This window comes from Lactuca virosa, chromosome 2, assembly GCF_052849685.1.
Source record: "Lactuca virosa cultivar CGN04683 chromosome 2, Lactuca_virosa_CGN04683_v6, whole genome shotgun sequence".
NCBI lineage: Eukaryota > Viridiplantae > Streptophyta > Magnoliopsida > Asterales > Asteraceae > Lactuca > Lactuca virosa.
Genome location: NC_136427.1, coordinates 115,260,286 through 115,276,076, shown reverse-complemented (window position 1 = coordinate 115,276,076; position 15,791 = coordinate 115,260,286). Strand labels below are relative to the sequence as shown.

The 15,791-nt window shown below is 37.6% G+C and overlaps 1 protein-coding gene across 2 annotated transcripts; it reads left to right on the top strand.

Moving 5' to 3' along the window:
* Positions 1-813: 813 nt before the first annotated feature.
* Positions 814-6,564, top strand: LOC145159381 (E3 ubiquitin-protein ligase RHF2A-like). Of its 2 annotated transcripts, XM_079078340.1 has the most exons (9): positions 814-981; positions 1,703-1,760; positions 1,861-2,009; positions 2,086-2,132; positions 3,876-3,938; positions 4,163-4,271; positions 4,842-5,212; positions 5,733-5,825; positions 6,187-6,564. In XM_079078340.1, the coding sequence occupies exons 3-9, from the start codon at positions 1,878-1,880 to the stop codon at positions 6,446-6,448; spliced, it is 1,077 nt and encodes a 358-aa protein (XP_078934466.1). In that variant the 5' UTR covers positions 814-981; positions 1,703-1,760; positions 1,861-1,877; the 3' UTR covers positions 6,449-6,564. The 2 variants fall into 2 exon arrangements, with proteins under 2 accessions (XP_078934466.1, XP_078934465.1); XM_079078339.1 differs by lacking the exon at positions 1,703-1,760 and having other exon boundaries at positions 815-981.
* The last annotated feature ends 9,227 nt before the right edge of the window (positions 6,565-15,791 follow it).

Sequence of the window (15,791 nt, the reverse complement as noted above, 5' to 3'; positions counted from 1 at the left end):
CTAGCAAACCGAACGATTTTATTGTGTTCTGCATGTATATCTCTTCGAATACTTGATCTCTAATCGATTCCTTGCCTTCCAAAGGTTACTTAGAAGGTTCTTGGTCGTTAATAATTGCAGGTAACAACAACATATCCCGAAATTCGACCTAAAAGTCGTTTATATAAGATACCAAAAATACGTCGCCACGTCGTGGCACATGGCTCGCCACGACGCGGGAGACACTTTTAGCTGTTTGCACTAAGTCTTTTATGCAGATCATCAGGAATATTCCATGCAAGACCCGTCACCATGTCGTGACATATATGCGATCACAACGTGGCATCCACATTTTGTACATTGTATTTTCTTTACTTCCTCTTGATGAGTGCTTCTAATCTCCAAGTCTTCAGCTATCCAATTTTGCTCTTTTTCCTATGGGAATCTCATTTTGGCTATAAAATAGATTTCACACATAATAAATACCAAATATCTCAATAAATAACCAAAATATAGCTAAATGTTATTAAAATATCATTTAGAATATATGACTAATTTTAGCAATATCAGGGTATACGGTGGAGAGAGAGAAAAACCAAAATCACAAAAAAAAAAAAAAAAAAAAAACTTACTAAAAAAAACCACAAATCCAAAATTGAGTGGGTTGGATATTTTTTTTCTTAGAAAAACATACCACATGACCATTTGCAGATTTATCTTTTAATTATGTATTAATTGTATTTACCACAAATCTTTTTCGATGCTCGTTTGGTATTTTTTTTCCCTAGTAATACACACGAAATTGAAAGGAAAAAAAAAAAAAAAAAAAACGCGTACATGGAATTGTAAAGGTTGAAAAGGAAAGTCCATGACTTGGTCTTCTTCGCCTTCTTCCGTCTCTCTCTTCATTCTTAGCTTGCTAATAAAACCAAACAACGAATCCATTTGCACCTCAATCCCGATCGATAAACCTGTTATCTGTGATCCATCACTTCAACTCTGGTAACTCTTTCGTTACAACCTTTCCCCTTCTATGCCAACTTTCGTTACTATTGTGCTTTTTTGATTTTGTGTGAATTTATGTTTTTAGATGCTATATGTGTCAAGTTATCCGGTAGTTTGTCTTGTCAGTATTTTGTGCTTTCCATTTGTGTGAATTTGTGTTTTCAGATTCTATCCGAGTCAAGTTATCCGGTAGTTTGTCTTCTGAGAGCTTGTCTTTTTTTAATCTTCGAATTGTGGATATTTCAAGAACTTTATCTGATTTAAAATCGAAATTAGTTGATTGATTGTGGTTGTTTCGATTATAAACAAGTTAGCCTTTGTAGTTATGTTTCGGCTCCAGTATTTTCTCTTTTTGATATAACTTTTGATTCCTTAAGTTGCTGTGAAAATTGTAACTTTTTAAGTTTGACTTATTATCAAACGTGGATAAATCTCTAGTTCTGTGGAGCCATATCAATACTATCAATCAGTTGTAATGATTATGATAGGAAAATAGGTATTCTGAACTTAAAAAGTTGCAAAAAGAAAAGGAACATTCCAATTTTATTTGATGTAGGGAGTTGTTTTAGTCTTACAGGTTTGACTTGGATTGAGGTAGCAATTGGTATGTGATATGTCTTTGGAAACTTGAACTGAGAGGTTGTTAGTTAAAAGCTGTGGTATGTTTGAATGTAAAATTGTGGTTACATGTATGTGTTTTGCCTTCTGTAATTCTTAGGAGTGTCCAATAGCAATAGGTCTCCCACAAGCTTGTCCTAGTGTTAACTGGTAGAAAGGTGAGAATCCATAAGTACAAGCCTGGGCCATGGGCATCATATTTCCTGCAATGGGGACATTGTGTTATTTTGATGTTGAGAAATGGAATTTGTTGTGAAGGTTCTTGTTATTTGACAATGGAGGAAGGTACAAAGTCTGAGGACCATTTGATATCAGCTGCAGCTTTTGTTGAAGGTGGAACTCAGGATGCCTGTGATGATGCTTGCAGCATATGCCTTGAAGCATTTTCTGAAAATGATCCTCCCACGGTACATATTTGGAGTTACAGATATAACATGTCTTTTTCTTTCTACTTTCTACCAAGTATTATATTTCTTCCTGCAGGTTACAGGTTGCAAGCACGAATTTCATCTTCAGTGCATTCTTGAATGGTAATCTTAATTGTGTTCTTCTTTACCTTCAAGTAAAAGGCTTTACTCGAATATTACCGTCTTAACTGAAATTAAAAAATGATTACAATTTAGGTATATTATAGTTTTCAACTTACATCTTCTTAAACCAAATATAAGTTACTATTCATTACTGATCACACAAATTTAGTTAGGGATGAGATCGTCTATACCAAATTTTTTGGGAGACCGAATACCGAACTGTATGTACAAGTTCGGTACTTAGGACCAAACTGGTTGATTGCTGGACGAACCATTCTAACCATCGGTAACAAGATCGATGACAAATTTATGAGCTTATCTAGAGGTTTCAAACATATAATGAGCATTAGATAAGTTAAAATTCCATGCATGATTATGATACATCTATAAAGTCATCAACTAAAAAGATTGGAAGGTGCTTTCATTGTTTTACATCAATGAAGAGATACATGTTAGATTAAGATAATTTATGTAACTTGTATGGATATATGAAAATAAGTCACTATTTGTATCTTGAGAAAATTAGTGGTTTGATGCCTTTATCTGACCGGATTCATTTTCATCTATTGGATTAACAGACATAGAAACTGGTAGGGGCCAGAGACTTTAACCTACCCATCTAATCATTCTGTTGGAAACATGATTATACTTATAGGGAGAGAAGGATCATGATTCACGCCTCATGTGGATGTGGCTAAGAGCCTGTCTATGTTAGGACTTGAAAAGGGGAATATCATTTTAGTAGATTTCATTATCGTATACTCAATATTATTTCTACATCATTCATATGAATTTGCAGTATAAAGGTAACATCATTTACAACAAAATATCATCTTAAACACAATTCGTGGATCTTGGAGAGCTTGATTTTGAGATTAGGCTGTTGCATGGCAAGAGTCCTGGAGAGAAGTTAAGCATTGAACCTTCAAGTGCCAAAATAAATTTGGTTCCAAATGAACAAGGATATAAGAATAATGATTATTCGTTATATAGAAGAGATATTTGATAAGTTTGGCATTTCACAAGAGTATTTTATCTTCAAGAAACATGACTGTTGGCTTTTGAGTGTTCCACGTGTAGTTGGCATATGGTAGTTGATTGTATTGCATTGGATGTCAATGGGACAATTTTACCTTTTGTCCCACGTCTGTCTGTTTAAAAGACGTGAATGTCCTCATCATCAAACATAGCCCTAGAAAGTTTATGAGAGGAAAATAGGAATACATGATGGGGTTGGGGAGGCAGAGGATATCTTCCTACAAATTTACTTTTATATATTAAAGTTAAACAGGCTTTAGTTTCAACTTAATATTTAGTTTTATGAGCATGGAGAGAAGATGAGGTAAAGGTTTCAGCACTTTTTTGAGACTGACATCATTTTTGAGGACAACACTTAAAGAAACGACGACGTACTTGTTCATTTAGGGACAGTTGAGTGTTGAATAAAATGTATAGGAAATAACAACTTAATAGAAAAGTCAGGAAAGAAAGCTTTCCCCTCATTTGTTGGTGTGCCTGTCTTTTCTCAATTATCTCACTCTAAAACATTTAATCGGAACATAAAGAAACGAGGCATTAATCTATTATCTGTTTGAGCCAGGCCAGGGATATCAACTTTTTAAAGTGATACTGTCCTAACTCCTAACCTAATAAGAGTTTCTCAACACCTATAAAGAAGTATAAATATGAAAGCAATCACATCTACCATCATTTCAGCTGAAACTATGTAACTTAATTTTGTAGGTGTCAAAGGAGCTCACAATGTCCAATGTGTTGGCAGTCCATCAGCTTGAAGGACCCTAGCAGGTTACTTTTTTCAGATTGATCACATTCTTTTCCTTCACATTCTAAATTATATATATATATATATATATATATATATATATATATATATATATATATATATATATATTCTTTGTAATTTCTTCCAGCGTCGTCACTTGGAAAAGTTCCTGGGCCTGCCTCTATATTCCTGTCTTATTTATTTATTTATTTTCACGATTCTTACATCATGATATCTTAATTTCCAGTCAGGAGTTGCTTGATGCTATAGAGCAAGAAAGAAGTATTGCAAATAACCCAGCTCTGAATGCAACGATATTTCATCATCCAACCTTTGGCGATTTTGAGTTACAACATGTTTGTATCAATCTATCTCTTTAGGACCCGTTTGTTACGTAGGATAGGACTGGACACAACAGATTATACTACGTTTGACATGCACTGGGATGGGACTGATTACAATGGACCAAAAACTGCAATTTTTTTTTGTCTCGCCCAAAAAGGTGGGATAATGTGCAAAAAGACATAAACGCCCACCTCATCCTCATCACCCAATATATCCCAAAAAATCTGGTCACTTTGAGTCCAATCCACCGCTCTCCATCTCTTGTTTGTGCAAAAGATGAATGCCCTCATTATCATCTTAATCCTCGAATACAGCCTTAGAAAGCCTTTCTAGTCCCACCCAGTAATCCATGCATGCCTCCCCAGCCCTAGAAAGTGGTCGTTTGTGCAAAAGACCTGCTCATCCTCTTTATCAACAATAGCCAGTCCAGTCCTGTCGAGCCGAAAAAGGTGAGACGGGGACTCGCTCTTGCAAAAAGACGTAAATGCCCTCGTCATCTTCATCAGCGAAAATAGCCCTAGAAAGAAAGTAGAAAGTTTGTTAGGTACTTAGTTGACATGATGTTGTTTTATGGTATGCAGTTGCCGGTTGGTGCGACTGATTCGGAGCTTGAGGAACGTATAATTCAGCACTTAGCTGCTGCAGCAGCAATGGGCAGGGCACGTCATATGGCTAGGAGGGAAGGCCACAGAACGAGAACATCCGGGCAGGGGCAAGGGCGCCCTCGTTTTTTGGGTTTCTCTGCCCAACCTAGCGTACCTTCCCCTACTCGACCTACTACCAGTGATGATGTTCAAACCACCCCTACCCCTACCCCTACAATTGGATTGGGAACCGTGCATGAAGAACCTGTTCCATCCTCATCCTCTGTCCCTGCTACCGAATCACCTGCTTCATCATTCGTCTCCACCATTGTTCCTGCACGTCCACATGAACCGCCTCCACCAGAAAGGTAACACAACGAATGACAAATATGTAGAAAATTGATTAAATAGCAAAAATGTCCTAGTGTCTTTAGCCATGTTTTCTTTTTTTAAGGTGATATTTTTTTTGACTTAGTGGATGCAGTAAGCTATATATGACTTTTTTTTTTTTTTTACTGTTACTATTTTTTTAAACATCATTTATCTTGGCAACACTTAACCCAAACAGCACGTAACGGGAAAAAAAAACAGGGCCTGCCTAAGTATTGCCTTGAGAAAATGACTGTAAGTGGAACAAAAGTTGTAAACAGTTATGACCTAACAGGGAAAGCCTTATTTCTCAGACTTTTTTTCTATTAAGCCATTATTTGTGCCTGAAGTCAAGAAGAAACGTTCATATATAAGTAATCAGATTAAGTAATGTCCAACTTAAGCTGATTTAGTAAAACAGAAAGTCAGAAACAACACCTAACTCATATTCTGCAACATCTTTTGCTTTCTCTACATTAAATGTTGATGCAACCTGATATATGATCATATTCCTAATAGTATTAGTAGGTCAGGCAACCAAGATAGAGCAGGCCCTTCAGAAGCACACTCGTTTTCAGATTTCAAAACCCGAGTCAATGCAATATCATTGAGGTAATTATTAACAAACTTCAAGCTCATTTATTACACACTATTTACAGTTCAGTGAGGATTTGAGTCTTTTACACGGACGAGAGATCGAGAGCTAAGTCCGCCTATTTGGGTGGGTGTGGGACAAAAAGTTGCAACCTTTGTTCCATTGGACGAGACAAGCTTCCTAGGGATGATGAGTATCAGGGGTATTTATGTCTTTTAAAGTCCTCCTCCCACCTTTTTAGGAAAGGCGGGATAAAATTTCCAGTTTTTTTTCAGATTGAATTAGTCTTAGTCGAGTCCAATGGTGTCATATTTTGTCCTACCAGTGCCAGTATCATTTGCATCTGTTTTTTTTTTTTTTTTTTTTTTCTAAAAAAAGATATAAGGACTCGATTACGAAGACCACAAAGAGTTGGAAAGAAAGATTATTTTCACGCAACAACAGCGCCACAGATGATGGCTCTAAAGATAGGGGCGAGGGCAGTGCGACGTTATCACGTATGATGGACCATCTTCAACAAGACTTAGGACACATGGACAGTACCACAAGTCCACGTGTCCAGAACACCAACAATTCTGCAAGTCGAAATGAGATTACAGGTTCAGCACCAGCACCAGCACCAAATTCCGGTATAGAGTGAGGGTCTGATCTATAATTTTTCATATTAAGGATTGTATGATTAAAATACTACATGGATAAATTATATGCCATCTCTCGAGTAAATGTTATATGAATAAAGATTGTTTTTCATTTTTACTTTTATTTTAATTTTACAGAAAGAGCCATTTGAATGAGTAAGTCACCATTTACTCTTCTGTTTGATAAGTGACTACCAATGAAAAATGATTTTTTACTTGACAAGTTCTATAAATTGAAACCGTAAAAGTGAAAAATTAAAAAAGAAAACTGTTAATAATAGTGTTAAGTGTTGTATGAACAAAGGTTGTTGGTTTGAATGAACAGTTTTAATAAAAGTAAATAATTGTTTTTTTTTTTTTTGCCCTTTTGAATAAAGTCACGCGAAGGAAAATGATAGTTATTTGAAAAGTTTATATAAATTAGAACTGCAAATGGAAAAAATGAAAAGAAAGCATGAGCAAGTGTTGTTTATTCCAGAATCGTTATATGTTATACTTGACTAGGGTGTGTTATATAAACAAAGCCGGCCTTGGATATTCAATCCAGAACATACCTTTTACATTTATTTAGAAGTGATGACGAATTTAAAAATTATTATTTGTTTAAGAAATGCTATATACAAGTTTGAAACGCAATTGAAAAAATGAAGTTGGTGTGTCATGTGTGTTTGTATGGGTTATAAGGTGTGTTTGTGTGGTATCCGATAAAACCACCTTTGATTCACAACCTCCAAAAATCACAGCACCACTACCCCTTATTTGGTGGTGTTGTGATTTTTGGAGGTTGTGAATCAATCATGATTTTTGTTGCTATCAGATACCACACAAACACACATTGTAACCCATACAAACACACATCAACAACTTAATCATCTTTCCTGCCACCATCACACGACAAAATCCAGTCACCACTGCCACCCCTTCTCTCTCTGTTTATACCCACCACCATATTAGGAAATCTCACCTACACTTTACAGGATTTTGGTTTCGGAATTACAAAGTAGGAGAAGTATATGACGTTAATGACGAAGAAGCTCCATTGTTACTGTTCGTAAACCCTCACATCCCGATGTGAAATGATAGATTAGTTCTATCTTCGTGGCAACTAGGTTTTGACTTACGTGGCAACGATGAGTCGACTCACCAATGAGTCGTTGTTGACTCATCTGCCTAGTTGGCAGTCGACAAGGCAGTGTAACACTGTAACCTTCAAAAATGGGTAAATATACCAAATTAACCGGTAAAACACAAGTTTGTACCCTTTAAAAGCAAAAAATAAAAAAATCACGAGGGACCATTTAAACCAATATACTAAACATTGTCGGTTTTAACGTTTTTATTTTTTTATTGTATTTTATTTTTTTTACTTTTTCGATTTTTTAAATTATTGTTATTATTATTATTATTATTATTATTATTATTATTATTTATAATATCTTTACTACATACTTGAAGGTACTAGTATTTTTCTTTATTTTTGTTTTTATTTTTTGATTTTTTTGTTTATTTATTTATTATTTATTTTTTAAAGTAAATATCGGTTTAAGTTTTTGATGTTTAACAATTATAAAATTTTAAATAAGATGAATATTAAGGATCATAATATTTTCCGTTCATACTTTTTTTGAGTCATATTATTTTTGTATCATAAAATTTTGAATCAAATTAATTTGAATCGTAATATTTTGAATCAAATCATTTTTGAATCATATGATTTTAGATCAATAATATATTCAACTAAATGTATTCAATTATATATTTTGAATCATTTAATTTTAAATCATAAAAGATGTAATTAATGATTATAAAATATTTGAGTATAAATACTTTTAGATTATAAAAAATTAAGGATCATAAACAAGTTGAATCAAATTTTTTTTAATCATCAATATTTTGAATTATCATATTTTGGATCATGTTAAACATTTTTTTTTAAATTAATATTTCTTAAAATTTAAAATAAATACTTCAAAAACTTATTTTTGAAAAATTCTTTTTACAAAGTCACTAGTATATTGAGTAGAATTATCCTTTAAATTTTTATAATTTTTAGATAGTTTTTTTCTGGGCTTTTTTATATATATATATATTTCATACTTTCATGATTGTACTCATTTTGTAAAGAATTAAATTTTAAGAATATTGTTTTTTTTTCCAAGAAAAAAAGGTTATGGCTAAAAAACGAAGTGGGTGGAAAAAACTCATCAAATGAGGGTTTGACCTATGGCATAGAGAGAAAATAGAAAGACAAGGGGGGGGGGGGGGGGGAATTCACATGCTGGAGGGGTTCTTTTTGTTTTTTTTCTTCTTTCCTTTTACCTATTTAACCTCAAAACAATTAACCTTTGCCGGAAAATGTCAAAATCTCGCACATAATTACAAAAACGTCATATTATCTCGCGAGATATTAACGATAATTAAAATCAAATCTCCACCTTTTATTTTCAATCATGCGGCAAAGATTTGTCATCGTAGTCCTCATTTATTTTTGATTCCTCACTCGATCCAACTTATATATATATATATATATATACATATATATATATATATATATATATATATATATATATATATATATATATATGTTAACGTATCCCGCTAAGAATACGTCAAATGTAACAGGGCTCACGTCTGATAGACGTGGCAACCAATGATCGATGTACGCCTAGCGCCGAAACCACGCCCTCGCCCTCACGATCTCATGACAATTCCTTGGCGCCCATGCACTAAAGCCCACTCGGAGACAAAACAGTAGCAGTCGTCTCCTAGAGGGTACATGTGTAATGCTCAGGGCCACGCATCCTGAGAACTCTGCACCAACGGCAGCTAATTAGCAGTGGGGGACGATCCGCCAATCGGACGACTCCACGTCATGTCGGCCTAGTAGAGACCAAAAGGTATTGTCAGGTAGTTGTCCCCGCCATGACATGTATAAATAGAACCCCTCTCTTCCAGGAGAGGGGATCGCCACTTACTCACTCTTTAGTTACACCTATATTCCCTCGACCAGACACTAACTTGACCGTTGGAGCTTCGTTCCGGGAGCCCATCCCGGACGATGACTGAAGACCTTTTTCTCTGTGCTGTGATTCCCAGGCTTAACTCCATTGAGACGACGAGAGGCGACGTTAAGTACGGGGAAGACATCGCAACATCTGGCGCCATTCAGGCGTGTAATCAGAGCCACACAACCTGTGAAACGACCTTAAGCTATCGGAATTGGCAAATAAAAGACTCGCGATGACAGAAGGTGGAGAAGCCAGCCCGATCAGACCTGTTATCCCTCGATGGCATTGGTTCATATGCACTGGGAGGGCAAACATCCGCACAAACACCAACGACACAGGCAGTCAGCTCAACAGCAGAATCCATAGCCAGTCTATAGCGTCCACCGCCCGTCGCAACGGAACACCTGGTTGCAACAACGAACACAGAACCACAAACGTTACCCACTCGCCAGTCACAACTAGTTGATAACAGAACACAACCACCACCACGGCGAACAGATACAAACACCTGGTCTCCAAGCACAATCATACTACTTCCCCAGCAACAAGCGGCGACTCACCAATTTTCTTTTACGGCAAACATGGCACACATTCCGCTCTTTGGATAACAACCAATGTTCAACCCCTACTTCCACCACTTTCAAGGAGCCCCCCTTAAGCACCACAGTCACAAGGCCAAAATACTAATACAACACTAGAACATGGGGAAAATTCACGCATGCTAGGGCAACGAGACTCTAACTCTCTATCCCAACAGTTTACGTACACGAGCACGATGCAACCACCATATGTTCCACAAACGGCGTGGTACAATCAAGGGTGACCAAGGATGCAACAGTCCATACACGAGCACGATGCAATCACCGTATGTTCCACAACTACATATATGACCAAGGATACAACAGTCCGTACTACACCCAACAGACCATGCAATACGGTGGTTTCCCCTCCATGGACGGATAAGTACGAAGCGCCGACTCTACATTCTGCCCGGAGTTCTTGCAGTACGAGATACCCCACTCAGCAATGATCCCAAATATACCCAAGTAAAATGGCACGACAAACCCAGACGAACACATAGATACTTACGAATGGACGATGACGTCACTATGAATGGGGAAGAGGTTCATCTGCACATATTTCCCAGTCATGTTATCGGGGAACGCAGGAAAATTGTTTAAAGCGCTCCGTCCAGGAAGTATCTCAAGCTTCGAGCAATTACGATACCTCTTTCTCAATAACTTTATGCAACTCCGCAAAGGGAAGGGGGACGCAAGCTCCATCATGGCGTGCAAGCAAAACGAAGGGGAGTTGATAAGGGAGTACTATAACAGGTTTACTCTCACGACACTCAGTGTGCCGGGCACGAATAATTCCTTGTTACAGGCACTTTCGCCCAAGGACTTCTCCCAGCCCCCGTGTAAAAAAAGATGCATGAGACAGTGCCAAAAACAAGAGACGAAATCAAATATAGGGTGGAGAAGTACATGCGACTAGTTGAAGGAGAAGAGCGGAAGGAAGCAAACATCAAAGCAGTGGCAAACATGTATATCAAACAAGAGGAAGCAGATGCTCATCCCAGCTCCCACCATCGGGAGCGCTATGAAGGGCACCACGATAAGAACAACCGACACTCGAGACACTAGTCTCGAAGGTTTCGCCCATTTGGGAGGGACGAGCCCTGAGGAAACATGTCTGAAGTACATGCCATTGAAAAACACCAGAAAAAGCAGAAAAGAAAAAAGGGAAGTACTGCGAGTACCACAAAAGCAAGACCCATGATACCAGGGAATGTACAATGCTAAAAACAGAAGTAGAAGAAAAGAGACTAATCGGCAACCTTGTGGATATAGCAAAGGACATGAGGTCCAAATTCGAAGCCGATCCCAAGGAAACGCGAGCCAAAAAAGACACCGACGAGCACCCAGTGAAGAAGGAAGAAATCCTGGGCATCACGAGGCCACGAGGAAGAAGTGACTCCAAAGAGGCAGACTGCGACATCGAGGTAGTACGAAAAAACACCCTCAACATCAAATTCTCTTTGGAAGACCACAAAGTACCTAGGTGGAACCACAGAGACCCACTCGTAATAACCACCTATGTGTGCCAAATGCAAATTCATCAACTACTGATTGATAACGACAGTAGTGCGAACGTTCTCTATGAGCATTGCTTCCTCGAGCTTCCGACCCCTTGGAAAGAAGGATTGAAACAACCAACCAAAGGGCCACTGGTGGGACTCAAAGGTCACTAGTTACAACCAATAGGCACCATAAGTCTCCCCGTCACCCTGGTCAGTCACGATGGGAAGGAGATGTGACAACCCGATATTTTGAATCAATGTAACGACCTGAAAAGTCAAGAATTGTAATCTCTTTTGATATAATGAAATTAGCGTCAAAAATAAAATGTTCAAAAGTCTTTATTGGGTTGCCTAAAATGATAGTTATCATGTCAAGGTTTTCAGAAATATAAAGAACACTAGAATCCGAGTTATAACGAAGAAGTTATGACCAACCTAAGATTCACAACAAAAACCGTCAATACGATTAAACGTTAAACGCGAAGTTTTAATAAAATACTTTTTAACCTTAAGTATCTAAACGAAAGTCGTAGATATCGTTAAACCGTGAACATACATAAAAAGAACGCCCAAATCTGACTTCGTATGAGGAAGTTATGATTTTTCGAAGTTTCGGATATAGCAGTAGACAACTAAAAACTCGAAATAGAGACCGAGGGATTTTTGGCCGAAACAATCTAAATGAGAATCGAAGATCTCAACAATAGTAGCGCAACGGTAAAAAGTCTGACGAAAACGGGCATCGGATGAAGGAGTTATGGATTTATGACGGAGTTTTCGTGTCCTGGCCTGTTAAAAATTAATTAGTTAAAAATAAAGTCAAAATTAGCCAACGAAATCTAAATGAGAGTTGTAGAGCATGTTCTCACCTACACGTGCATATATAGAACGTCGAAAACGGAGCTCGTACGCAGAAGTTACGGATTTTACAAGTTCGCGACACAAAATCCGAGGCTGTCAGGCTGGCCACGACGTGGCACAGAAGGCCACGACGTGGGGACCTGATTGATGGGGTTTCAGGCTTGGCAGCAAAAGTCTCATCCATGGAAGAGGATAGGATCGAGGCCACGACGTGGCAACCTTATGGCCACGACGTGGGGCCCAAAAACTTGAACTATAAATAGAGCTCAAGGGTTCCGGGTTTCATTGCTCAATTCTCTTCTCTCTCGTGCCGAAGCTCTGCGTTTTAACCCCCGAAGCCATCCCAAAGCCCCGGTCTTCGCATCCAAGTTCCGAAGGAAGGTCTTACACTCTCGAGAATTCCCGAGAAAACCCGCTTTCTCCTGTCGAAATTCTGCTCGGTTTTCATCTCACCATCTTCACTCTATCAAGTGAGTTCATACCCCTATAACTACGTTTTCAAATGCTTTGTAAATGCTTTTATACACTTTTAAGGGGGGGGGGGGATACAAGTAAACACACGATTATCCTCGTGTGAATAACATAAATCTTTTGTTATACTTTTTGTTATAATCAATCATATGTGATTTATAACTATCATACGAAAACGTTCTCATCCAACATATCACGATAACACTTTGTCCTTTTTGGAATGAAACATGTTGTTAAGTAAATATGAAACACTTTATTTATATTTTGAGTATAAATGTTCAATAATGTTATTACAAATGTTATACTTTACATACAAAGTCGACACTACACTAGGGTTTATCATACAAACGAATCACACTTTTGGAAAAACTATAATAGGTATAGTTTACTAGATATTCATGAGATTTCACATACTATAAATACTATATCAAGGGAATACTTTCATATACAAGAACAAATGGACTTTTCATACGTAAATCTATTTGATACTAAGTTTTGTGAGACATTCAACTTCACGTACTTTCAAGTATGCAGTTAAAGTCCTGTATTATATACCATAATCTCTTGTAGGGAGAGCGTGATTCTTGTGTATAGATCTATACGGGATTGACAATCCCACACCTAAACTGTTAGCTACAGTTAGACCGACAAGTCTGGGGTGACAATCGTCATAACATTCCAACGCCTGAAGAACGTTGTTACGGGCAGTCTGGGTCAATAGCATGGTTATAAAACTCACATGGAGTATTAAAAACACGTTGATTTACGGGGTTATCAAATGCCTTAGTGATTTTATACATACATAAATCTACTACTCTAGGCATGAAAAACACTTTTGCATTTCAGTTTTGGAACTTTTAAACTACCACATATTTATGGAAAAACATTGGATTTCTAAAAGCAAACATTCAAATCAGTCGGGTCTTGGTAGAAGACTACTTTTATACTAGTGGGAAATATGGGATTTTCTAGGAGTTTTTCAAACATCTACAAACAAGTTCATTCAGAATTATACAAACATTAACATTAAATACTTATGAACTCACCAGCTTAAATGTTGATCTACTCTTTCAAATCTACTTGTATTTCTCAGGGATTCAGTAATACAGGTAACTTCATCTTTTGGAGAAGTGGCGCTAAGGCGTCAGTTTTAAACTCATTTTGACATCATATTGTAATTTGTTTTGAAACAAGTGTCATTCAACAATGTAACTTTTAAATTATATATATGATGGTTGGTTTACTTTCTTTACTATGTATTCAACTGTTACGATACTACATGAAGTCATCCGCCCTCGAACGATTCCGCCGTTCTGGTTTGGGGGTGTGACAGGAGAGAATCATGAGAGTAATAGAATTCTCAGTAATAAACCACCTATCTGAAATGGACATGCTCCTCGTACGGCCAGTGCTTTTCCATTTCCAGGCCATACCATCAACGATTCATGGTATAGTATAATTCAGCACCAACTCGGGACCGGCTATGGTCATCGCCTACAACCCCAAAACACAACGTCGTGAGCCTGTCGCCACATTGGAGGTTGCATACGTCCCGAGAAAGCAAAGGACAAACCGGTGTAGACGGAAGAATCCAGTTCAGGTAACCATTAAGTAAAACCAAGAAAGTAAGGGAAACAACCTCCAAATAGAAGACTATATGGGGGAGGAAGGAGGTGGAAACAACAACAGAGCTAGGCCGGGACCCACAGAGGCAACTAACACGAACACCCATACAAGATCGGTCTCCTCAAACTTCCTCATACATCACCCCTTAACAAGAAACGACGATGGATGGCGATGAAAGCCCAAAAATCGGCTTACCCCGGGGGAGGAGGTGTCACCCCGCAAAGACACAGAAGCCCACCTCTCCCATGAAGCTAAAAAACAAAGAACCCGAACACATCGGGGTGGTGGGCAAAGATCGCCAAGCGCATGGATGGATAGAAAGGCCAAGCGAGCCCCCATAAAAGAAATCAGCCTGGGACAGAACGGCAAAACAACAGAGTCCTTCAGCCAAATCAGACTTCACTCGAACCACAACCCGAATGAACTCCTGCCGAACAAAGTGTCACACCCCCGAACCAGACAGAACGGCAAAACAACAGAGTCCTTCAGCCAAATCAGACTCCACTCGAACCACAACCCGAATGAACTCCTGCCGAACAAAGTGTCACACCCCCGAACCAGACGACGGAAAATGTCCGGGGGCTTACGCGTGACTTCATCTTGTAATATCATCACAATGTATATAATTGAAGCAAGACAACACCATCATCATACATATCAAAATACAACCAACATTGTTCACATCAAGTATAGTATCATAAATTACATGCCAAAATATTCAATGTATGATGATAAAAAAATATAACAAATTCCACATTTCTTGCCGACCTTTCCATTAACGATTCCCTGAGAATACAAGTTATTTTGAAAATGTCAACATATATAATGTTGGTGAGTTCATAAGCATGTTTGAATGAAAAGTTTTGTATTGTTCGTAAAATGCCAGAAAATCCGATATTTTCTGTAAAGTAGTTTGAAAGTAATGTGTCTAAATCAAGTATTAATGCATGTATGTTTGCTGTTTTTGGAATGTATATAAAAATGTAATCCAGATAAAAATCCTGTATTTTCTGTTGTAAGAAAAGGTATTGTTTAGCTGTGTATTTCCCCAGAAAATCCTATATTTTCTGTTTATAAAGGTGTTGTGATCTCAACCCTAAGACCGAATACTCGTGTGTGTATGTTTTCGTATCAACAAGATTTTATAAATGTTTCATAAAATTATGTTGGAGAGGATCTCTAGGTGAGCCGTTTTAACCATACTTGATTATGACGAATTCGCCTGTTGTGGCATTCTTAGGCGCCGGCTTGATTAAGATAAGGTTTGTCACCCTAGACTGGCCTAGTCTAACTGTA

Bases quoted from the DNA above. Each gene is read 5' to 3' on its own strand.
- LOC145159381 (XM_079078340.1), top strand. From the start codon at position 1,878: ATGGAGGAAGGTACAAAGTCTGAGGACCATTTGATATCAGCTGCAGCT. The intron at 2,010-2,085 runs GTACATATTTGG...TTCTTCCTGCAG, and splicing joins CTGAAAATGATCCTCCCACG to GTTACAGGTTGCAAGCACGA. The intron at 5,213-5,732 runs GTAACACAACGA...TATTCCTAATAG, and splicing joins GAACCGCCTCCACCAGAAAG to TATTAGTAGGTCAGGCAACC.